At 45.4% G+C, this 23957-nt stretch overlaps 1 protein-coding gene across 1 annotated transcript in view; it reads right to left on the bottom strand.

Annotated features, from left to right (window-relative positions):
* The window catches only part of HEATR1 (HEAT repeat containing 1), a 411542-nt gene that overhangs the window by 17467 nt on the left and 370118 nt on the right, over positions 1 to 23957 (bottom strand). Inside the window, exons 34-38 of the mRNA XM_086926859.1 lie at positions 23777 to 23900; positions 20908 to 21048; positions 19114 to 19409; positions 2123 to 2273; positions 995 to 1153 (exon numbers count right to left, since the gene is read on the bottom strand). Coding sequence (XP_086782985.1) covers positions 995 to 1153; positions 2123 to 2273; positions 19114 to 19409; positions 20908 to 21048; positions 23777 to 23900 — 871 coding nt within the window. The remainder of the gene's footprint in view (positions 1 to 994; positions 1154 to 2122; positions 2274 to 19113; positions 19410 to 20907; positions 21049 to 23776; positions 23901 to 23957) is intronic.

Here is a 23957-nt window from a genome sequence, read left to right as displayed (position 1 = left end):
GTGGTGGCACGGGACCTCATAGTAGGAGCCCATGTAATCATAATCGAGGAGTGACACGAACAGAGGCATGCGATTCTGGGTGTAAACTGAACCACCAATGAAATCTTTTCAAACAAACAAGATGGGTGCAGCAAAATTGGTCTTTGTGGAGAATTATGTGAAATAAGAACCTATGGGCAATAAGATATCCTTTAATTTGGAATTGTGAAAGCTCATTCTGAAATGCACAAAGCGATTTAGTATGGGGCTACAGTGCCACACAATGTCTCTATTAGCAGGCAGGACATTGAGCAACTGCAGCGACGCACTGTGTCAGCTGAGTGCAGATTTGGGGCAGTGGAGAACACTGAAACTATTCAAGCAACATTGAGGCAATGTAAAAGGAACTTAAGAGGCAAGTCCCAAAGCTAACTATATGGAAGAGGATTCTTGAAGAAATATCATTGCATGGTGGCAGGCAGAAGGAACTGAGAAAGGCAGCATGGCACGATTTCTAGACAAATTACACCCTAAATTGTTTTGTAACACTTTGAGGTAGTTCCGCCACCCACACTTTTATGTAGCACCAGGCACTGAGATCTATGCCCCCAAACATCACTATACGCTTGCAGAGATATGGTCAGGATTCTATTTAAAGGGTCGAAAGCAAGAAACCAATACATACAAACAATGACAAAAGGATTTGTTACGATACCTACAAGTTTCTTAGGACATGTAATGGGGTGGAGAGGAAAATTGAGAGAGGACATGCCTTAGGCCCTGATCCTGCCAGCCTGACTCAGAACAGATGATAAAGGGAATAATATTTTATTCAATAAACTTAAATTCACCTCACTGCATGAATTGAATCTAAGCATAGCTAATTTCTTGGCTGAAATACCTGCTTGAATATAACAAAGACTGCATCCACACATCCCCCATTAACAGTATATGCTCATCATACCCCTCATGCACACAAAAACATTGCGCCACTGCATGACTGATGTCTGCTCACTTGTCGAGTGTCCTGCAGGTCACAGTAGCATTTTGTGATAGTTGGCAATATGACTCTGGAAGCCAACTTAGTTGCCAGTGTGCTTTTCAGTGATGATATCCGCAGATAAAGTTGGGATGTTGGACCAACTTGGCCGGCAATCTTTTCCAGACGAGCAACCTAGGGGAAAGTGACAAAAGTGAAAAGAAAGCATACAACCAAATGGGAGCACTGTACAACATTATTTCTTCATTTATTCTTCTTCTCAATGATTTACAGGGAAGATGAGAGGTCAGAAATATGGTTAATATATTACCAACAAGCCACTGGCTCCCAGTTTTTGGAGCAAATCATTAAAAAAAAGAGTATTCAAAATTATCTTGCATGTCTGAAGCATGCAATACACATCATCCCATATACAAAATACAGAACATTAAAGGATGGCTTTATCTCCAAAGATCAACATTAATTTAAACTGTAACTTTCAAGCCTATCACAAAGTGAACGGGTCTGCAGTTAGCGTTAAAATGACCAACTTGATCAAGAGTTAGTCTTATTTGCAAACCTGTCACTTAGATTCAATTCACAAATCAGCATTTCCCCTCGCGTCCAACTTCTATCAATCAGTAGGATGTCATCAAGCTAAATCGGAAATGATGTTAGTACCTAAATAACTGTACTAAGAGATCTAAAGCTAGTTATCTGAAACTTTATTGTAATCATACACTTATTCATTTAAGAGTTATCATTAATAAGGTCTTCAAATGTGCTCTCCTTTGATGATGGTGCGGCCGAGATTGAGAAAAGAGAAGGTATAATGAGGTGATAGATGCCGATATTACAAACTTCAGAAACAGTTTTAACTCCATGCAGGGAATAAATACTGGCACCCATAACAGAAAGAATGGCCAATCCGGATCCCATGACCGTTGTGAATTCAGATTTCTTGTATGAGCTATTCTATTGGAAGGGTGATCTAGCCTTTAAGTCTTATGCATTTACAGTTTAACCATTTGGCAGCTTAATAGATCATTAAATTATAACTTACTGTATTCTATTTTCTGTCACTGATTGGAGTGCTGAACTTCTACTAATCTTTTACAAGTCCTATAAAGCCATCATTAAAATGTTCCTTTCTACCTAACTCACCTGCAACAAGATGTCCTTTAAATACGGGCTGAGGAAATGTGGAAGGGTCTCAACAACTTTCTGCAGAGCAGTAACTGCGCTCAACAAGTAAATTTCACTGGAGACCAGCTCTTTCCTGTGCTGCAGCGCCTTCAGCACAGATGGCATCAACCTGCAAGCAATCAAACACATGCATGTTATTCGCGAGACATGTGGAATCAAATCTCTTTGAGCCAGATGTATAAACACATTTGCCCATAGACACAGAATGGGTAAAACTGTTTGATACATCTGACCCTTTGTGATGTCTAGCCTCTCTCTTATACGTGAGCCATAGAGCCAAATGACAGCACTTTGAGCCTACATTCTAAAGACTTCACCTCCCTGTACTGCAATCACACAGCTCTAATGAGGGAAAACATACTATACTATATGATCCTGAGGCAGACAACCAGTGACACTGCACTGTAGGAAAGTTTCCCTTTTTGACATGGTCACTGTAGAAAGTAGGTTCTTTATATTGTTGACCCAAAAAAAGGTACACTGAGTAAAGAGTCCAGGCGAATCCCAAAGGTAATACAGAGGCACGCATGACACCCCAAATGCTCTCTTTTGGGGTAGTGTGAGAGAGCAGTTTGCATGTCACCAGATAGTGCGGAGGCAGTAAGTGAGACACTCAAAAGAAATCAGACACCAATTTCTTAAATTAACACTTCTTTACATGAATTTAGATCATCTGAATCAGGTAAGTACTTTGTGTTATAAATGTTTACAGTTTAAAAAAATGGATAAAGCAATTTCTGAAGCAGTAATGTTATCCTATGAATAAAGGACATACACAACTGACAGGTACCTCACAGCGACCTACAGGACCAATCTCCTGGACTTAAGCTTAGTATGGGGCAAGGTCCAGGGCAGTACTAAGAGGGCACAAATAATCATGAGGGGAAGGATCACTTGTCCTGCATAACCCGGGTATGCAGGTAGGTACGTGGTGTCTCACAAATAAAAGACCCTCATGCACGTGTTGGTAAAGTTTCGGTAGCGGTATATGTTGTCTCCCCGCTCTTTCATACACGTGTGTGCATAATCCTGGGGTCAGTTTTTATGCAACCTCCACCCGGAGGTATATACCCTGGTTAAAAACAGTAGTGATCGTGAATAGTGGGCTGTGCTCAGGAAGGGATTAAAATACTCAGACAGCCAGAAAGGAAACTTTAATAGGTCTGGATTCGAGTAGTCCTTTTGGAATAATTACGGTGTGCGGCTATGGAATTGTTAGGAATTCTAGCACACTATCAAAATTGGTGATGTTAAAAGAAGGTCGACATGTGTCAGCCCCGGTCGCCTATGTAGGTCGGTGGGCTTTCTTCAGGACCAGTGACAGGTGTGAAGTGGTGAGAATATACAACAATATGGTTTTTACCATGTGAGAAATAGGCAATATTATGACCTGTTTCTTGGAGAGATGTGAGGTCACGTTGTACCTGTAAAATAAAAGACATACATATAGGGGTGGGGGGAGGTTTGGGAGACACATTAGGATGTACAACAGTACACTTACAAATTCTATATGTAGATTTCGTAAACAACTAAAAAATGGCAATACTTTACACAGATTTGCACTCTCAGAAGGTGTCAACTCTCATCCTCATGCTCTGGGTGTTGGTGTCATGCTGGAGAGGAACGTGTTAGTGACTTCAACAGTAGTTACCAAGTGCTGTGGCATCGTGGAAGTGGCAGGCTAGTACGTGCTTTTGCATGCCTGTGTCATTTTGCGGTTTATTTGTCATCAGAACCGTGGCATATAGACTAGATAATCAGTGTGGGGAAGGCTCACGCTTGTGAGGCATGCATGCCGGTTCATTAACGTGTAAAAAATATTCTTATCAGTAGGCTAGTGCAAGCTGTGGCATGCCCGTATCTATATTCATAAAGCTCTGGCATGTAGGCTAGAAAACCAAATGGCGGTGGCTCGCGCTTATGGGACATGCAAGCCGAATCATGATTGTATAGTTATTACCCTTAACGGTGTGATTGTTGGCGCCGCATTCTGATTACATATGTGAAAGTTGCTGGAGACGCTCTGATGGGACAGTATGGTCTGGGTTGCATTAGCAATCAGGTTAATGTAAAAACACTACTTTTATGATATTCCAGTCAGATTTTACAAATCGGAATGAAGCATTTCTAATGTCGGCGCATTTACGTGACTTAAATGTGAAGCGCCGCCCGGTGGAACGTAAAAACGTACCTCAAGTGTCTTGAGAAGGCACTTCTTCGGGACAGGGGGCAAGGGAGAATATGCCTTGCTATGGAAAGAATAAAGATTCGTTAGTACTTGCGGTTTTGCCGATTCCTGCCATCATATGGCTGAGGACTTAACACTACACCTTAAGGCTATAATTCTGTCGCGCAGCTTGTGCTGTCGCTGCCGCTCATGACCCGGATATGACTCCGGAGTGTTTCCCGGTCTATTTGGTGTTTTGTACGCGGAGATAGCGAAGAGTTACTATTAAAGTCTGTCTTTCAAAAAATGCCGCAAATTCTACATAAATGAATTTTGATAATGTTGAAGTCACAATTACAATAAGGCGCCACTTGAAAATGGAGGCCATGATATGGGGCCGATTAAAATTTAGAGGCTGTGCCATAGGGTGACTGGTATCATGTCAAGTGGTCTATTCACTTTCGAAAATCATGATTCTATATTCTTGGAAAAAGGCCATTTTTTAAAGACAGATTATGTTCATGAGTTTGAATTAATTAGAAGGTGTTCTGAGCATTTTTCATACAAATGGCCCTGGTCGGGAGGTTAGCAACCCCTTATCTCTAGGGAAGTCCGATTCGCATACCCAAGGCAATGGGCTCCTTGGTGTGGTCTTGTGGACCCTCCGATGTTGCCTGCAGCCTCCGCACGCAGGCCCAGTCTACCGCGACTGCTCCAGAAAGGAAAACTCTGACAACTATGGACACCTCTGCCACATTCGCCCTTGGGCCGATGAGAAGAGGACCAAAGGTGACCCTAAGTCCCCGAGCATCCGGAGGCATAAGCTCCCCGGGTGGTTCACCCAGACTGGCCTCCTAGTCAGAGCCTACAGCCAATTCTTGCATAGACCAATCTACATAGAATAATATTGGGCTCCATATGCCGTTTTGCACTCTGCCCTCGCGCCACTGATGGTTTACTGTTGCTGCTGCCTTGGACCTTGCCCACCACTCACCTTAACTCCTGCAAATTGGTCCCATAAGTCACTGTACTATACCTGTTTGCAGAACATGTTCTTCCTTCCATAGGATAACATTGCATGCACAACTCAAAAATTGCAGTGTATCCACTTTTTGAACTGAAAAAAGTTCGTATTTAAAAATGTACTTACCTGAACGATTTTTCTCTCATGCCTAAACATATATAAAGATGATTGCTATTTTTAAAAAACGGTGTGGCTCTCCTTTGAGTCATGTGTGTCATTTATTGGTCATTGTATTTGCAGATGTCTTGCAATCCTCTGTGTTAAGCCTAAGGCTGCTCGACCACACTACCCCAAACAGAATACCCTGGGATTGCTTGAGGAAGCCCCTGTATACTTATAATGGAACCCCTGGACTCTTTACACCGTGTTTCAAATTACTGATATATCACAAAGAGCCAGCTTCCTACAGTTTATTAATAGCAAACACCATACGTTTCAGTGAAGCCATTATGTCGCTGGGGAACTTGTTTTGACCAGTGCCCCTAAGATGGCTTCCCGACTCACTTGCAAAATCCAGTAATAAAAATAGAGATCACAGGGGCAAATCTGCTCATTCAGATATGTCCTCATATCAAATAAAATAATGTCAGTAGTTGGTGGAGGTTTGTACCTCTTTAATTATGCAGTGCAGTCAAATAAGCTAACACCAAGCAGAGACTATTTACGAGTGTCAGTGCCCAGAATCACACCATTCACTCTCCAATAAAAGGTGGAAGGGCTATCACATAGGCTTCCCAGTGTTCAGGGGGTCCGCCTGCAACTTTATAGTGAGGGATATTACAACTTGTAACAGACACCCTCCTTACAATCTCTATTCTGTCAGTTGAGGGGCCACAACCTCCTGCTGAACAGTTGCCTGACTAGTCAGGACTTCTTATGGGGCAGGTAAGGCTTCACCAGTGGAGTTGTTCCTTACCAGAGTAGAACGTCCTTGGCACACTAGAATGCTTTCTAAAAGTGTCCCACCTAGCATACTCTTTTTCCTCCTGTATTTGCTTTGGGGCATACCTTTACTACCTATAGGTTCAGCAACTTCAGAATCCTTGGGCGAGGTCTGGCACTGAACCAGCACCTCTTTTGGGCTCAGCATAACCTCTGTGAGGTAATTTCCAAGGAGACAAACAAGGGGTAGGTCTGAACTGACTACCACCCTCTGCCAACTAAGTGACCGAGTTATCTTTAGGGGGACTACAACCACAGGTCCACTCCTCTGGGACAACCATTACTTTGCTAGACACTCCTGGATAACTGCAGCAAAAGCCCAGTTTCATTTCCCACTTTTTGGTTAGGAATTGATGCAATTTCGACAGATGTGTACTGGGTTCCTGCTATCAAGGTCCCCAGTGCCACATCTCCTTCACTAAAACTGTACAAATGTTCCCCCAATTGGCAATACCTTTATCCCTCCTGTAAGTCCCTAGTAAATAGTACCCCTGGTACATAGAGCAGGGAGGCTCAACAGGGTCCCTAAAGGCTGCAGCATATATTGTGCCACCCTAAGAGAGCCCTCTCCACACTCAAGAACACTGCCATTGCAGGCTGTATGACGTAGGGTAGACAAAACTAAAGATACGACATGGCACACCTCCTGCGTGCCATGCCTACAGACACTGAATGCAATATATCTAAGTCACCCCTACAGCAGGCCTTACAGCCCTAAGACAGGGTGCATTATATTGCATGTTTAGACATATCTGCACAAGCAGATATGTATAAATCGATTCTTGGACATTGCAAGTGAGCAGGGAACTCATCTTGTACTGGGGACTGGTGATTACAAGTTCCTCATCTAAATGATGGCTTCACTGAAACCAGAGATATTTGGCATCGAACATCTCATAAACCCACACTGATTTCAGTGATGGATTTATTAATACATGCACCCAGTGGGTAACTTAGAGGTACCACTATAGCTAACTAGTCCACTAGTGTGGAGTGGTGTGGCTCATTGGTTAGAGGTGGCAGACCCGTAAGCAGAGAACGGCCCGGGACCAGGGTTCAATTCCCAACGCGGCAGGGTCGTGGACCAGGGTCAAAACGGACTCGATAATTCTCGCCTCGGTGCCTACTCTAACCAGGGAACACACTCGGCAACTCTGGGCATTAAGCTTGCCTCATCTCTACAACGGCCCCCCACAGACGCCGGGGATGCCTGGTTTCACCTTGGAGATACCCAGAAAGGGACCATCTCACAGGGAAAACCAGGACGGGTTCCCCAGCGGTCTTCAACACCAGGATACTCCATGGAGTCGCAGTGCGCTTTACAAGTACACCCACACACACACACACACACACACACACACACAGTGTGCTGGCTAACTGGTCCAGTCCCGCCTGTCCCCACAGACACGCTACTGACCACCTAGCAGGGTAGAACTCCACTCTCAGAGGTCAGGAACAATGCCTGCTTTGACAGGAGGTGTTTACACCTCCTTCAAACAGGATGGCTAGCAATCAGCATACCAAGGCTGAAGGCTTCAAAGCCATGCTACCTGTGATATAAGACCCAGCATCTCCCATATCTGGAAGTTGCCACCACCGGCCCTGAGGCCCATTTGGCACCAGGGCAGGCAGGAAATTAGTATGGGGAGTAGACGTGGAGCAGACCTAAGGCAGTCACATCCACAAGGTGAAATCCTGATGTGTCCCACTCTGGGAAAATTCTGCCATCTTGGTGATGGTCGAATTTAAGAAACTGGTAAAGGGTTATACCCACTTACCACACAAGGTGGTCATATAGGGGGCGTAGTGGCTCCAAGGGTAGGTAGCCCATTGGCTACTACTCTTCACTCCCATAACACCCCTAAATTTAGAATTTAGGAGGTTCTTTGAATCCAGAACTTCAGATTTCACTAGCTGAAAAGAAAACTAGGACACTGAAAAGCCGACCCCTGCAAAAACTAAAGATGCTGTGGACTTTTGGCGCCAAACCCTGCCTGCCACGGAGAGACTACACAATTGGAAAGGCCAGACACTTCGTGCAGCACTGCATTCTCCACAGGCCCCGGAGGGTCGGCTGCACTTCGCCCAGCAGCCAGCAAATCTCACTACTGCCTGCAGGCATAGACCGTGACTTCCGGTTTAAAGAAGCTGCTGTTTACAGGGTCCACCGAGTAGTAGCTGCCCAGGAGAAGGTCAACACACTCAAGGAGGTCCAATCTGTCTTCCTACCAAGCCCGAAGACACCAGGACCTCAACATGTCCTCCTGCACCAATACTCTGGGTACCGGACCCTTTCCTGCATCCAAAGCTAGTTTAAAGTCCAGTCCGACTCCAGTGACATCATTGATGACCAGCTGATGAGGGACATCAGCACCGCAGTTGCCAGCACCGAGACTGGCCTGGCTGTCCTGTTTTTGTATCTCCTTTTTGAGTGTGTGCATCATTTATTGACTCTGTGTGTGCAATATTTGTCTAACACTCCTCTGTGATAAGCCAAAGGTTGTTCAACCACACTATCCAAGATTGAGAACCTAGGGATTGCTAGTGCAAGCCCCTGTCCACTCATAAGGATACCTAGACTCATTACACAGCATACCTCTTTCTGGTAAACTATATAAAGAGCCAGCTTCGTACAAGCGCCAAGGGGGAACTGCAAGAAACTGCAGTATAAATTCGATTGGAAAAACTGCCCGCCTCAAGGGATAATCACAACTCTTGTCAGGGTGAACCCTTAAAGTCACTAAATTAACCTGAGCTCAACCCCATGGTAGCTATGGCACAGAGCAGAAAGGCTTAACTTTGGGCAAAGTGTACATTATTTATGCAGTATCAAAACAGATTTAAAGTCAAAACAACAATAAAAACATCTTGAACAAAATTAGAAAAACAGGGCAAAAGTTAATAAATAAAATGACACCCAAATGAAAAAAATCCAATAAGATAGGTGATATCAATTAAAGATTTAAGGCAAAATAGTACCAAAAGTCACAAAGCGCCAATGATAGTCATGGGTTGCAGTAGACCGGGACATAAGCGCAATTTCAGCCAATCCTGATGGAGCGCAGGTTAGCTAGGCCAACCAAGTTTAACCTGGTCTGATTTTTACCTTGATACTTCTCTGAAATGCAAGCAAAAATCCTTAAGCAGGACAAAGCAGCAGGCTGTAACCGAAGAAGTCTTAATAAAGTCAGCTAACTGTTGAACGAGGTCCTTCTGAAGCCTTTGGTTCAGACAGGAACATTTTAAATTTCATGCCCATGGAAGTCTCCTCGCCGGTTAGATATTTTAAGCACCTTTGCCTGGTCAAGAGTGTTACATTGGGCTTAGTTCTTTTTCGGAACTCTGGATTCTCCATTGAGGCATGGACGTAGGCTGTATTTGACAATGAGTTAAAGGAGGTTGGGTACATTCTAACATAGGTGGTCAACCAACTGACCTCTGGAGTCCACTTCTTTTTTTTTGGCTAAAATGAGAAGGAGGTCCAGTCCTTCAGGGCTTCTCTCTTGTCACAGACAGCAGGCCCAGACCATGTCTGTTCTTCCACAGGTCCAGAAGAAATTCTGAGGAGAGTATCTAGGGTTGCCACATTTATGTCCTGTACCCGCTAGTGAGTGGGGGTGACTTCTGGCACCCCTCTAGTCAATAGGATAAACGTTCCATCGGGTAAGCTTACAGTTCCGGTTTGTCCTACTACAAAACAACCCACACAATACCCCTCACTCAAAATCAAAGATGGAGAAAATCCAATCAGTAGAACCAGAGTTAAGAATTGTAAATAATTTAGGGAAAAATAGCAGCAAAAAAATCAAAGTGCCAACCGTAGGTGTCAGGTCATTCAAGATCATGACCAAGTCACACGTTGACTGCGGTAGGATAGTCACCAGAGTCTCCCCAGTAAAGAGTTACATTAGAAGACATTTTGAAGATTCCCTGAAAAAGGTAGAGCCCTCAGCTGAGCCAGGCTGTAGCCGAGAAGAGGTCACCAATGATGAGCAGTACTGGACAAAGTCTTGCTGAATCAGTCGACGATGACAGGGAAGGCTTCAAATGGGAAACACTGGATTTTCAGTCCAAAGAGACGGTTGCTAGTCGATGGGATGCTAGTTGCCATTGGGCATGGTGAAGATTTCCACCATTGGAGTTAAATGTTTTTCTGGAGCTCGGATTCCTCCAGGAGGACAAGGCTGCAGACTAGCTGAACAGGGGTTCACAAGGCCAGATACTGCTGTCAAGAGGTCCAGCTGAAGAGGATTTGCTGCTGCAGAGAAGAACGTAGTGGGAGATGCGGCAAAGTCAATCCCACCTGCGAAGCACCCTCGTCAGATTGGCTTGCAAGTAGGTACTGATATTCTGTTGGTTCTCAGAGCAGTTTTTGTTGAAACATTATCAAAGTCCCAGGTTTTGGACTTTGGTATGAAAAGGCAACTTTAGCAGCACACCAAGGGTCCAGAACTTTTGGGGGGAGGGGGAGAGATAACGGAGGGGGCACTACCTAGGGGCTAGGGCTCATTCCAGCAGGGACCTGCAGCAGCAAGCAGGTAGGTGGGTTGCAAGGTCTCTGGAGCTTGTTTGGTCCCAATAACACACAAAGGAGGCTAGCCAGCTAACCCTTGGAATCACTCTAGCAGTCCTGAGTTGAAGGAGCAGCTCCAATCATCCTTCCTCAGGAACCAGGACTGTCCTTCCAGCAGCAGGGCAGTCCTTTTTCAGAGGCTTCCACAGGTCCTGAGGTTCATCTGGAGAGTGGTTCTGGGGGTCCAAAACGTATTCTGGAATCGCCATCGTCCACAGGAACACTCTCAGAGTCTCGACCAGCACCGACGACACCCTCAACATCGCCGAACACCTGCACTTTCAGATCCACACTGATCCCAACACCACCCTCAGAGGAACCCTCGTCTACAGACCCCCTGGACCCCGGCCACAGTTCAGCGACTCCATCGCCCTCGGGGACCTGAACGTCCACCTCGAGAACGACACCAACTCCACCACCTTGATTGACAACCTCGTCAACCTAGGACTCAGACAGTTTGTCACAACACCCACCCACTCTCCCGGCCACACGCTTGACCCGATCTTCTCCGCAAGCTCCCATGTCTCCTTCAGCCACACCACCTAACTCCACTGGACTGACCATCACTACATCCACTTCACCTTCCGGAAACCCACAACGCACCACCGAACTCAACAGATCCCCGCCGCTGCTGGAGCAAAATCACAAAAGACCAGCTGAACACCACCCTCGCCCGAAGCCCAGCTGCCGACCCCACTGACCCCGACACCGCCGCCCGCAACTTCAGACGGTGGACCGATGACTGCGCCAACACTCTTGCGCAGATCAAGAAACCCTCCAACAGACACACCAACAAGAAAGCCAGCTGGTTCACCGCGGACCTCCAGGCCTTCAAGCAAACCTGCTGAAAACTAGAGAAGAAATAGCACCGCGAACAGACACCGGACAACCACACAGCCCACAAGAACGCCATCCGCAGACACCACCACCTCATCAGATCCGCCAAAAGGACCTCCTTCAAAGACCGCCTAGACAACAACGCACACAACAGCAAAGAGCTTTTCAACTTTGTGAACGAACTCTCCAACCCCAGCTCCAACACCAACGGCATCCCACCTTCACAAGAAGTGTGCGACTCCTTTGCCACCTTCTTCCATTGCAAGATCGCAGAAATCCACACAGCTTCAACACCCTGACCGCCCGACAACCACAGAGACCCCAACCTCATGGCCACCATCCACACCGATCCTCTGCTCACCTGGACCAACATAAACAATGAGGACACCGTCAAAATCATGAACACCATCCACTCCGTCTCGCAGTCAGACCCATGCCATGCCACACCACATCTTCAACAAAGCCAGCACCACCATCGCACCCCATCTCTGCAAGGCCATCAACATCTCCAACGAGACCGCAACCTTCCCGGAGAGGTGAAAGCACGCCGAGATCAAAGCCTTACTCAAAATCCAAGGCTGACCCAAAGGACCTCAAGAACTTATAACCCATCTCCATGCTCCCATTCCCGGCGAAGGTCATAGAGAAGACCGTCAACAAACAACTGACCCGCTACCTCGAGGAGAACAGCATCCTGGACCCATCCCAGTCCAGGTTCCGCAGCAACCACAGCACCGAAACTGCCCTCATCGCCGCCACCGATGACATCAGGGCCCTGCTGGACAACAGCGAAACCGCAGCCCTCATCCTACTGGACCTGTCAGCCGCCTTCGACACGGTCTGCCACCACACCCTACGCACACGCCTCCACAACGCAAGGATCCGAGGCAAGGCACTGAAATGGACCACCTCCTTCCTCTCCGGCAGAACCCAGAGAGTCCGCCTCCCCCTTTCCAAACCGAATCCACCGAGATCACCTGCGGCGTACCCCAAGGGTCATCCCTCAGCCCGACATTGTTCAACATCTACATGGCCCGCACGCTCACGTCGCCTGACTGCATGACCTCGACATCATCTCCTAAGCTGACGACACCCAGCTGATCCTCTCCCTCACCAAGGACTCCCTCACTGCCAAAAGCAACCTCAACGAAGGAATGAAGGTAGTAGCCGAGTGGATGAAGAACAGCCGTCTGAAGCTGAACTCGGACAAGATGGAAGTACTCATCCTCGGCTCCACCCCCTCAGCCTGGGACTACTCCTGGTGGCGGACCGCACCGGGAGCAGCACCAACACACACCGACCACGCACGCAACCTAGGGTTCATCCTCGATTCAACACTCTCCATGACCAAGCAAGTCAACGCTGTCTCGTCCGCCTGCTTCAACACCCTCTGCATGCTCCGCAAGATCTACAGGTGGATCCCCACCGAAACAAGAAGAACGGTCACCCAGGCCCTCATCGGCAGCAGGTTACACTATGGAAACGCCCTCTACGCAGGAACATCGACCAAACTCCTAAGACGACTACACCGCATATATAACGCCTCTGCACGCTTGATCCTCGGCATCCCTCGCTGAAGCCACATCACACCACACCTGAGAGACCTGCACTGGTTTCCCATCAACAAAAGGATCACCTTCAAGCTCCTCACCCATGCACACAAAGCACTCCACAACACCGGACTGGCATACCTTAACAGATGACTCACCTTCTACGCCCTGAACCGCCAGCTCCGCTACGCCGACCTCGCCCTCACCACCGTCCCCCGCATCCGAAGATGACCACCGGCGGCAGATCATTCTCCCACCTCGCAGCCAAGACCTGGAACACTCTCCACATCCTCCTACGGCAGACCCAGGACCTACTAACCTTCAGGAGGCTACTCAAGACCTAGCTATTCAAGCAGTAGCAGCACCCCTCCCCCCCTAGTGCCTTGAGACCCTCACGGGTGAGTAGTGCGCTTTACAAATGTTCGGATTGATTGATTGATTGATTGGTAGGTACCAAGTGTCACCCAAGGCTCTAAACTGTCTGGGTTGACAAAAAGCTGGTTTCAGACCCTTCGTTTGTGCTGGAGGCAAAGCCCTTTTAAAGTATAAGTGAGGCAGAGTACAGCTCTGCCCCAGCCATCCTTGCAGGATGGCCTGTGCTTTTCAAACCTAGAACCCTTTGTCTCATTGTCTGGCAGCAATACACAACCCACAACAACAGAGCCAGTCACAATCCAGTAACGCAGGATACTGGCAGAAAGCACAAGTAGTTATGATGACTGAATGAAAGAATTACTCAAAATTGAGTCTCCTGGTGCTGCCAACGAGGAGAAATGAAGAGGAGAGAGTAGCATAGGGAATTATTGGCTGTACAGATTACTGGAACATAGATTTCTGCCGGTCTGGTACTTCAAAATTCTATAGTTCAGATAAATAGTACAGTTGTTATGCAAGGTCCTGTGTACTAGTGTAAGTGCTTTAAAGGCGATCCTTTTAGTGACAGGGAGCTAGTGCAATTTAGTAAGGAAGGGTGACGTGAGTGTGCATTTTCAGAGATTAAAAAGAAGATGAGCTGCTGTATTTTGAACCACCTGTAGTCGCCAGTTTAAATATGCAGGTAGCTCTAGATACAAGGCATTTGCGAAGTCCAGTCAAGGGTGAATCGTAGCTCGAACTACGGTTTTGCATGCTTCCCATATGAGGAGGAATTTCTTTTTATCTTGGTTGCATCGTTGTTGGCTTTCTTTGAGCCAACCTAAGACTGCTCTCATACAATTTAAGGTTTCTTTACAGGTTTTTGAGTTGCCTTCATAGGAAAAGACCAGCTGGATGTCGTCGGCATAGGAAACTATTCTGATTCCGAATCACTAAACCAGGGTGGCCAATTGTGACATGTACCTATTAAACCATGCTGGGATAAGCATGGAGCCCTGGGAAGCATAGGAAAGAGACCTTTTGAAATCGCTTCAGCTTTGCAGGCCAAAATGTACATGTGTTGCATTGCTTTAAATGGCAACACGTGCACGTTTGTCGATTCCCTTGCGGGAGAGAGCAGCACCATCTGGTAGCAATTATCGCGCTCGCTTCCGCAAGGCAAACGCTGCCTGCTCTCGGCTGCACCCCCCCCCCCTACTTGTGTGAGGCGCGCGCTTGTTTAAGTTTGCGAGCATGGTGCTTCTCCGTGGTGTTGCAAGGGTGTAAACAAAGCGTTGTTTCCCTCTTTACAAGTAAGTCCTAAAGTGCAGGAGAGTTTAACTTATCGCTGACTGGCCTGGTCCTCCACGCTCCTCCTCAGTGGCGAGCTTTCTCTTTTCCGCCATGCCTCACACCGAGCCAGGAGTCGCACTTCCTTTGTGCCTGGTTGGATCCCGGAGGCGTGTTTCCCTTCCGCTGTATTTACTGACAGATTACTGCAGGCTGTGCTCGAGCTGGATGTAAGTGCGCCCAGACTGCGCAGCGTTATCTGTGCTGGATGCAGGTAATAATAATTACACATCAGCCCCAGCCCCTTTATATGGCAGGGAATAATTCATACACAGAGTGTTTGCCCAATTACATCCTTGGACCAGGGTGTTTATCTCGCGATACCTTTAACTCGTTGAGCAAGAAGACTCGCACTGAGTGATTGCAGTGCTTTTTTAATCACGTGATAATATCCAGGAATGAAACCGACACGAAGTGGGGCTATGGGTCTTGTTTTGGAGACATGTGCAGCACCTTCAAAAAGGGAATAAATATGTAAAATTCGGCTGCTTGCAAGAGGCATATAATGTGTCGGCGCCGTACCTGCTTTTACAGCCAGCATGCATTTCATATGACAAGGCGCTGGAAACATTGCTGCAGAGTGACTTTCATTTCCCATAATTAAATGTACAACTCTCCAGTTGGCAATCAAACACCAACAAAAAATGCACTTCATCTGAATGTCCGATTATTTGTGCAAACAGGAGTTGTGCAATTTATATGACACTATTTTAAAATACATCACATTGTAGATATATAAACAGTTATCACTCTGTCAGCTCGAATTGTGGAGTAAGTGGATAATGACGGCCGGAAGCGACCCTGTCTGCCAAAGCCCGCCTGCCACTTACTGTGAGGTAGATGTAGGCAATCTTGGGGCCCTTAAATCTGTCAGCTGCTGGGCGTGCCATGTGAAAAGATTGTGGTCAGCTCAGTAATGTTCTGCATGGTTACGTGGCCGCCAGAAGAAGCCACCACACAATATATCACTAATCGGGGCATTTCTATTTGGCGTCTCACCAGCCCATATTGTGAACTAGCAGCAATGCTGTGCCTAACATGAAATGTGCAATGTTTTTTGGGATAATCTTGTGAGTTCTGCATTAGAACTTGCTTTTTTTTAAAAGAATCATTCTCATTAAGCACACAGCATGACTCGAAAGGCCACTGTGCATAAAGAATATATGGCATAGTCAAATTACAGAGCTGGAGGAGCTCCAGGTGTGGAGGAGGCAGTCAAGAACTTCGCATATAATTAGAAATGTGATCAATTTGCATGCAATGTATTTGAAGGAGGTATTATTTGTATATTGATTGATTGATTTTACTGAAATACTGGATTCGTGCCACCCAGGACGATTATCCACAAGTCTTACAAGGTTTGCCGCTTCATCGGACATCAGAAGGGCCAAGACGTTTATTTCCATGACTCAATTTTTGCAAATAGAACATACCCGAGGCCCATATCTTTTTTTTTTCTTCGAGGCGGTTTATATTACAGGAACGAAGATAATGGAAAAAGAGGGACCCTTTATTGGTGCACGTGCTCAGCTATTTGGGAGGGACTCGAACTGAAATCACAGTCGGAGTCAGACTCTTTTAGCCGCTTGTCCCTAGGATGAGAGGTTAAGGATGATATAAATAAACAAATAAGCCTGCAAAGGGAGCCAATAGTGCCCGGCGCCAATCAATATCGCCACCAAAGAGCCACATCTGAAAGTGAGGGTGCCCATCCAACCTTGCAGCGCCAGCTCGACGAGGAGAAAAAGGGCTTCTCCTTTACTGACCTATTTGAACTCTGCGCATCCCCTGTTACTTCATTTAAAACAAGCATTGGCATAGCCAATAGGTCTCGCTTTTTGGACCTAATAAGTATTTAGTTATGCAGCACAATATCCTTGGTGCAACAAGATTAACTGTTGTGTGGCTAAACACTTATAAGGTCCCAAAGACGAGACCTATTGGCTATGCCAATGCTTGTTTAGGTTTGGCCTTGGAGAGATGAGGTTTTGCCCAGACTGATTGTTCTCGCTTTAAAAGGAACGAGGTCGCCAATCGAGAGCGGTTTTCCTGACACCACAGTCAAACAGCCGCTGCAAGAGGATGTTATGGGGAACAGGGTCGCAAGTTGCCGAGAGATCTAACAAAATGAATGCGTGGTTATGTAATTGTGACTAAAAATCGGACTTTACCATGGAAGAGGATTTTAAATTACAATTCATGGAGTCTAAACAGCATATCAATATCGGCTCCCAATGTAAATTTCGCACTTATTGATTGTAATAAGGTAACCTAGTGTTAATCAATGGGAGAGATAGGCCTTCCCAAAGTGAAAAATGACTTTAGGAGTTCTTACCTGCCAGGACGTGTAAAACTTAAGTACACATTTTCTATTTTTCAAATTCTAGGCATAATGCCCTGGGAATTGTTAAGGATTACCTTAAGGATAACTTATATGCATTTAAAAGAAAGGTTTAGGCCTGGTAAAAGTTTTATTTAGCCAGGTAGAAATGGCAGTTTAAAAACACACTACAGGTTAAAACCTCACTACAGGTTGCAGTGGCAGGCCAGAGTTATGTTTTAAAGTGCAACTTTAGTGATTGGCAGAATGAGTGCTGTAGGTCTACGTGAGTCCCTTGCTCACCTTGCCACTGGATTAGAGCAAGCCGGGCTGAAGACGGCTGGAATGCCAGAAACCGGTCCCCGGAAGCTTGTTTCCGGTCCAGGGAAGACATGGCTTGGCAGCTCGGGCTGCACTGTTCCCATGAGGCACAGGGTCAGACTGATTTGCATATAGCCATGTCTGAACTGGGGTGGCAGAGTGGGCTAAAGAACGGTGATGGATCAAACCCAGATCTTTTGACTGGGTGCGAGTGTTTGATTGGTTCGGATGCTCCGTCCATCACCACCTCCTTTTGTACCGCTTTTGGCCGCCATAAGTGTGGCAGGGTATGCTAAGACGTGAGTCCCTTGCTCACCTTGCCACTGGATTCAAGCAAGCCGGGTGGAGACGGCTGGAATGCCAGAAACCGGTCCTCGGAAGCTTGTTTCCGGTCCAGGGAAGACATGGCTTGGCAGTTCGGACTGGACTGTTCCCATGAGGCACAGGGTCAGACTGATTTGCATATAGCCATGTCTGAACTGGGGTGGCAGAGTGGGCTAAAGAACGGTGATGGATCAAACCCAGATCTTTTGACTGGGTGCGAGTGTTTGATTGGTTCGGATGCTCCGTCCATCACCACCTCCTTTTGTACCGCTTTTGGCCGCCATAAGTGTGGCAGGGTATGCTCAGACGTGAGTCCCTTGCTCACCTTGACACTGGATTCAAGCAAGCCGGGCTGAAGACGGCTGGAATGCCAGAAACTGGTCCTCAGAAGCTTGTTTCCGGTCCAGGGAAGACATGGCTTGGCAGTTCGGGCTGGACTGTTCCCATGAGGCACAGGGTCAGACTGATTTGCATACAGCCATGTCTGAACTGGGGTGGCAGAGTGGGCTAAAGAACGATGATGGATCAAACCCAGATCTTTTGACTGAGTGGGAGTGTTTGATTGGTTCGGATGCTCCGTCCATCACCACCCCCTTTTGTACCGCAGGTCTACTAGCAGCATTTAATTTACAGGCCCTGGATACAGTTAGTACCATTTACTAGAGTCTTACAAGTACATTTAATATGCCAATCAGGTACAGGCCACTTTTACCATGTTGTAAAGAGAAAGCACAAGCACCTTAGCACTGGGTAGCAGTCCTAAAGCAAACAAACAAATTCAGCAAAACATGCGGGTGAAGGAAAATGTTTGGGGAATACCACACCAAGAATGTAAGGTGTAAAGATTGCAATACTAGCTCTTCCATACAGAGCTTGGATTCATGGTGGTACTGAGGCAGCTCAATGGATTTCAGCATTAAAAGGACATTGTACTATGGGAAACTTTCTGGCTTAGGCATACAGTTCCTGCTATACTCTTGGAAGTATTGGCACAAATAAAGTGTCCAGGGATGGAATTAGTTTCTGTTATGATATAAAATATCATTAAGTTGAATATGATGTGTTTCAGATTAATAGTGCAGACATTATTGTGCAATACAGCATTCCTATGATAGTTATAAACACAAATATGGAGAGCAAAGCTTGACACTTTTAATCTTGCAATACTATTTTGTGTAAGCCAATACCTGGGCAGGTGTGGTATGGCAAGGGCTTTGATAGTGCTGGTGACTTCTGCAATACACAGCAGGGCACTACCCATCACATTCCGCTCTTCAGCCCCTTCAAATGCTATTAGGTCGATGGTAGCAGTCAAAACCGGCACAAATGCTTCCTGATTTTGTGATCCGAAGCATTTACACAGAAGTTTCAGACTGTAGAGGGCCGTCTGTCGGTTGATGGCTTGCTCCTCTTCTTCCGTCTCCTTGGCTTTTCGGCGTGCAATTAAAAGAAGCTCTCCGATTAGCCCCAAAAGCAGCTCAATCTAGAAGAAAAGGGAAAAAAGACCCCAAAAAGTCAAACATGTGAAAAAGAAAGGTCATTAGGAAAGCAGATAATAAGGGGGAAATGTTTGCAAACATGCTTCAATTTGGAAAGCTGCGAGAGCAGTTTCTGGACTTGTAGGATGACAGAAAATTCTCAAAACAAACGACTACACCAAGAGAGGCAAGAGCAAATAAATGCTATCTTTTAAGAAATTAACCCATACAACGGATCTCTTTTGGAAGATTTGTGAAATATAAATTAAATGTGACATTATTTACCCAATTAGTTTCCTAGTTGGTGAATGTGGTAAGAAGGTACACCTGGTGAAAGAGGTTAAATCAAGCAATTGGTAAGGGAGGAGAATTGGGTGTTCCTCTCCATCCAACTGCCAGAACTTGACAGTATCAAGGACCAAAGTGTGTGTTCACTGTCCTTGTAGGAAGCACTTTCCTACAGTCCTGATGTAAATGCCTTTGCAGGAGCATAGTACCACATGATGCCAATACTACCAGCAGTGACACCCTTAGTAAATTCCCTAAACATTACCGCATAAAACTGCTACAAGCGTACAGAACTGCCAGTGGAAAATGACAATGAAGGCCCAATACAGAGTTCTTTGAGCTGGTAAGACGCAAGACCTAAGAATAAAATCCAGGAATGGGAAGCAGGTAAAGATCCTTGACTATGAGAAAAAAAGTTGGAGCACACACAGAATCACATGAAGTCTATGATAGGCATGTAGCTCAGTGCATCAATTTCATCTATTTGTTCTTCATTGCAGGTGGTCACACTTGTATAGTCATTGTGGAGGAACAATTGATTACATAAAACGATCAGCGCAGCTGACATGTTTTTTCCTGTCAGACTTTATCAAGGCTGAGAACAAACAGTAGACAATAAAAATGGTTATTTGTTCATATAGTACCCAATTATAGAAGTTATTTATTAATTGTCGATTTATTATATGGTGCAAAATTAAATATTTTTCCTGCTAAGCGGAATGGTATGTTGGAGGCGTTAAAAGGATTAGGAGTGAAAGCACTCCAGTTCAAAGGCCATAGTTTCAGTAAATAGCAGATGTTGATATAGTGTCAGGCCATGATTAGCCATCCGAATACAAGGTGTCCGTGGTTCAGGAGTGCATCAGCAACAGTCTTAGGCCATTACAGCACATTCCTCTTCACAACAAGACCAGGTACACTGCAGGCACTCACACAGTGTGCTATGGGTGCCTTAAGTCTGTCGCTCCTTTAATGGTCTTTATGTGCATCCACAGTGGTATTAGGATGCCCCTGTGCACTCAGTAGATTCTCAATACAGTTTAAGTAAAAGCAACAAACAAATATGTGAAGCTCACCATTTGCAAGTACTGAAGGTAATACAAGAGATAAAATAAGCACAACCTATTCTGTCAAATGGGGAAGATCAAGCATGAATAACTAACATCTCAGACACAGAGAAAAGCATACCAGAATGCCATTTGGTTTGGAACTGACCTGCTCCTCCTGCCACTGCACACGGTGCTGTAGCTTGTTGTTGAGTAGATCCATAGCCTTCCGCCGCACAGAAGCCAGTTGATTGGCCATAAGTCCTCTGATCACTGGGATAAAAGCTTCAGTGGGCAGCAAGGCATTCACCTGCAGCACATTAAGGAAATAAAACATTATCTCCAAGAGTAATGACAAACACAAATCAAACTCAGCATTTTTCGGGGGGTTAGTGGACCTTAAGGCGGTGTCCACAAACCGAAAAAGGACGAGTTTGCAATGCTGTGAACTTGTTCAAGAGGTTCCGAACCCAGGGATAAATTATATATATCTTTTTTTTTTGTTTAATGAAAATGTCATCTTGGGGAAATCCCCTTGTTCCCGAAATCCCCACCTCACACCCAACATAAATAAGAAAGTTTTCTTGCATCTCTGCCAAAATTGCTGAATGGATTTACAACAAACTTGGCATCAAAGTAGAACCTTAGTCAGAAAGTGTAATTTTGTTTATTGGGTGTTTTTCTGTTCAGTAGTTTTTGAAATATGTGCTTAAAATGTTGCATAACAGGCTTTAAATAGGTAACACTTTTGTATAACTTGGTCATTTTACTTGCAGAGCTCATCCGTGGGCATCCACAGACCCAAAGGTAATAAAATAAAGGAATCGAAGGGGTGATTTAGTCTCTTTCCCCGTCGTCCCTTTTGGATTAGCTGTTCCAAAGTAGTCTTATCCAAATGCTCAGATTGGCTGGAAGCAAAAGAAAATTGTTTTTAAAAAGTTGCTGAATCAGCGGGTCATTTTTAGGATTTGAGGTACCACGACAACTAAAATGGCAACTGCGCAGCAGTAACAAGACAGGTGCCATTTCAAGTGTCGAGTCAGTGTGAATCCTGAAAAGGATCTCACAGAGCAAGGGCACGCTTTATGCACGAGTACCACAAGCCCACGTCAAGCTTCACTAACCCATGCCACAGGGCTTGGCCGAAGACTAAACGCAGTTAGTCATCCCCTTATGTGCAGTAGAGGTTGGCTGCCTGCAGCAGGTTGGTTATGCGTCCCATGCTCACTGTGCCATAGGAACTCCAGTTGCACCTTACTGATGAGTCCCAAGCAGGAAGAAACCGGCATGGGATTGCTTAGGTCCCTTCAGTCGGAACAGACTGTTCTCATGAGGAGGGACGGTACTGATTTAAAGTGGCATGGTGGACAAAAAAGAATGGATTCAAATAAGGCCTGAACGTTTGCCAGTGGCTGGGATTAATTCAAGCATTTCATCTATCACCTTGTTATTGCATGGGTGGCAGTGCCATAACTCATGAGAAGCGTAGCCTCAACTGGATCATGATGCCTCCCTCAATTATAATAAATAGCATATTAGAGTCTGCGATCAGCGTGCATTGTTTAAGCCATACCACATCAATACATAATGTATAACATTACACATTAGGTATTTTTTTATATGATATGTTTTTTAACAGTGAAAGGTTTATAGAAACCAATAAATGAAATGCAAGACTATACTGTTTAGCTTCACTATGTAGTTAAGAATGTAGAATTTTAAAAACAAGGATGTCCGTAGAAGGAAGAGATAGTTATATCTGGCTTTCAGTAAGGGCCACTGGCGTGAATACCATATTTCAAATCTGGTAATTCACTGTAATGATGTAGAAACAGAGGGACACAAAAGTTGTTTCGCACTGTTGCTACGTCATAAAGGAATTTCACACTTTGAGAGCCTTTCAGTGTACTGCTGGCTTTCTGATCCGATGGAATTCTGAGAGCAAGGCTCTGGGAAAAGAGGAGGGGGGAAGGTACATTTGAGACAGGGAGGAGAGACCATGTTATGCATGGCTCCTCTGTTACTCCTTTTGCCTGTGTGTAGAAGATGAAAGCAGGGGTAGATGATTTTGAGGGCTATACACAACAACAAATTAAAGATAGGGAAAAAGTGAATAATGGCTATCTCTTTCACCTCGGGTTCTAAGTGACATAACAGACAACTCAAACTTCGCCCTTGTTGCCTATTTGATGTCACTTCGAACCCCTCGATCAAAAACATTGCCATTATTCAATGTTATCCATCTATAATACTATATGCCGACACTGTTCTCTTCAGGCCCAGATAACAATGGACACTGACTGATTTAGAATGTTCAACTTCGACTTATCTTTCATTATTAGATTGTTGGTTGGAAACCTCTGCAAACTGGTTTTGGATTATCAGTATGACAATGAAACCAACATTTCAGAGCGACCCGTTCAGTATTTCGATAATTTAGGAGCCATTGTAAAATGCATCCCTTTTGTACCACTTCATTTTGTACGATAAAAGTATGGCTCGCTTGAATCAATTTTTCTCACTGCATCAACACCTTGGCTGCACTAAGGCTCCATCCCTGACTAGCAGCATCTCTGGTTGCCTGGGACAGATCTTTCTGGCTTTCACACTGCATTCAATATGAAACCAAGTAGTTAACAAATCTTTGGAAATATGCTAGCAATAGAAGATCAAACACAAAACATCCAGTGTACAGTGAAATTCCCATAGGTCATTTCTTCCTAGTTACTCATCCATCGTTCCTTTCAGCTTCTTAACAAAAAAACCCTAGTCACGCCTTAACCTCTGTACTATATATTAGCAAGAGAATAGTATTACAGCACTGCTCCTGCAGAAATGCCCTATTTGCGTTTCTGCTACACACATCACAGTCAAGGACTTACACAGGACAGTTTCAATTAAATATCTCTTTTACTAAACTGTGCTAAGCTTCCAACTATTTACTCCTGGAAATGCATCAATGCCAGTCAGTCTTCAGAGAGTTAATAAAAGCCTATTGAAAGCATATCACAAAGCCTAGTAGAACACACAAAGTCTACCTTATCTAGCATCTCATAGGACTTGCTGAGCAGGGCCCTCCAGAACTTCGCCGTTGGTTTATCTGCATTCTCTTCCACTGAACTTGCGACTAAATTGATATAGCAGAGAACCTCTTCCAACAACCTGAAAAACAGCATGAAGCTTGATATCCTATGCACACAGTAGCACAAATGTACTCAC

This window comes from Lissotriton vulgaris, chromosome 6 (genome assembly GCF_964263255.1).
Source record: "Lissotriton vulgaris chromosome 6, aLisVul1.2, whole genome shotgun sequence".
In the NCBI taxonomy this organism is placed as follows: domain Eukaryota; kingdom Metazoa; phylum Chordata; class Amphibia; order Caudata; family Salamandridae; genus Lissotriton; species Lissotriton vulgaris.
This window is presented reverse-complemented; position numbering and strand designations above follow the sequence as displayed.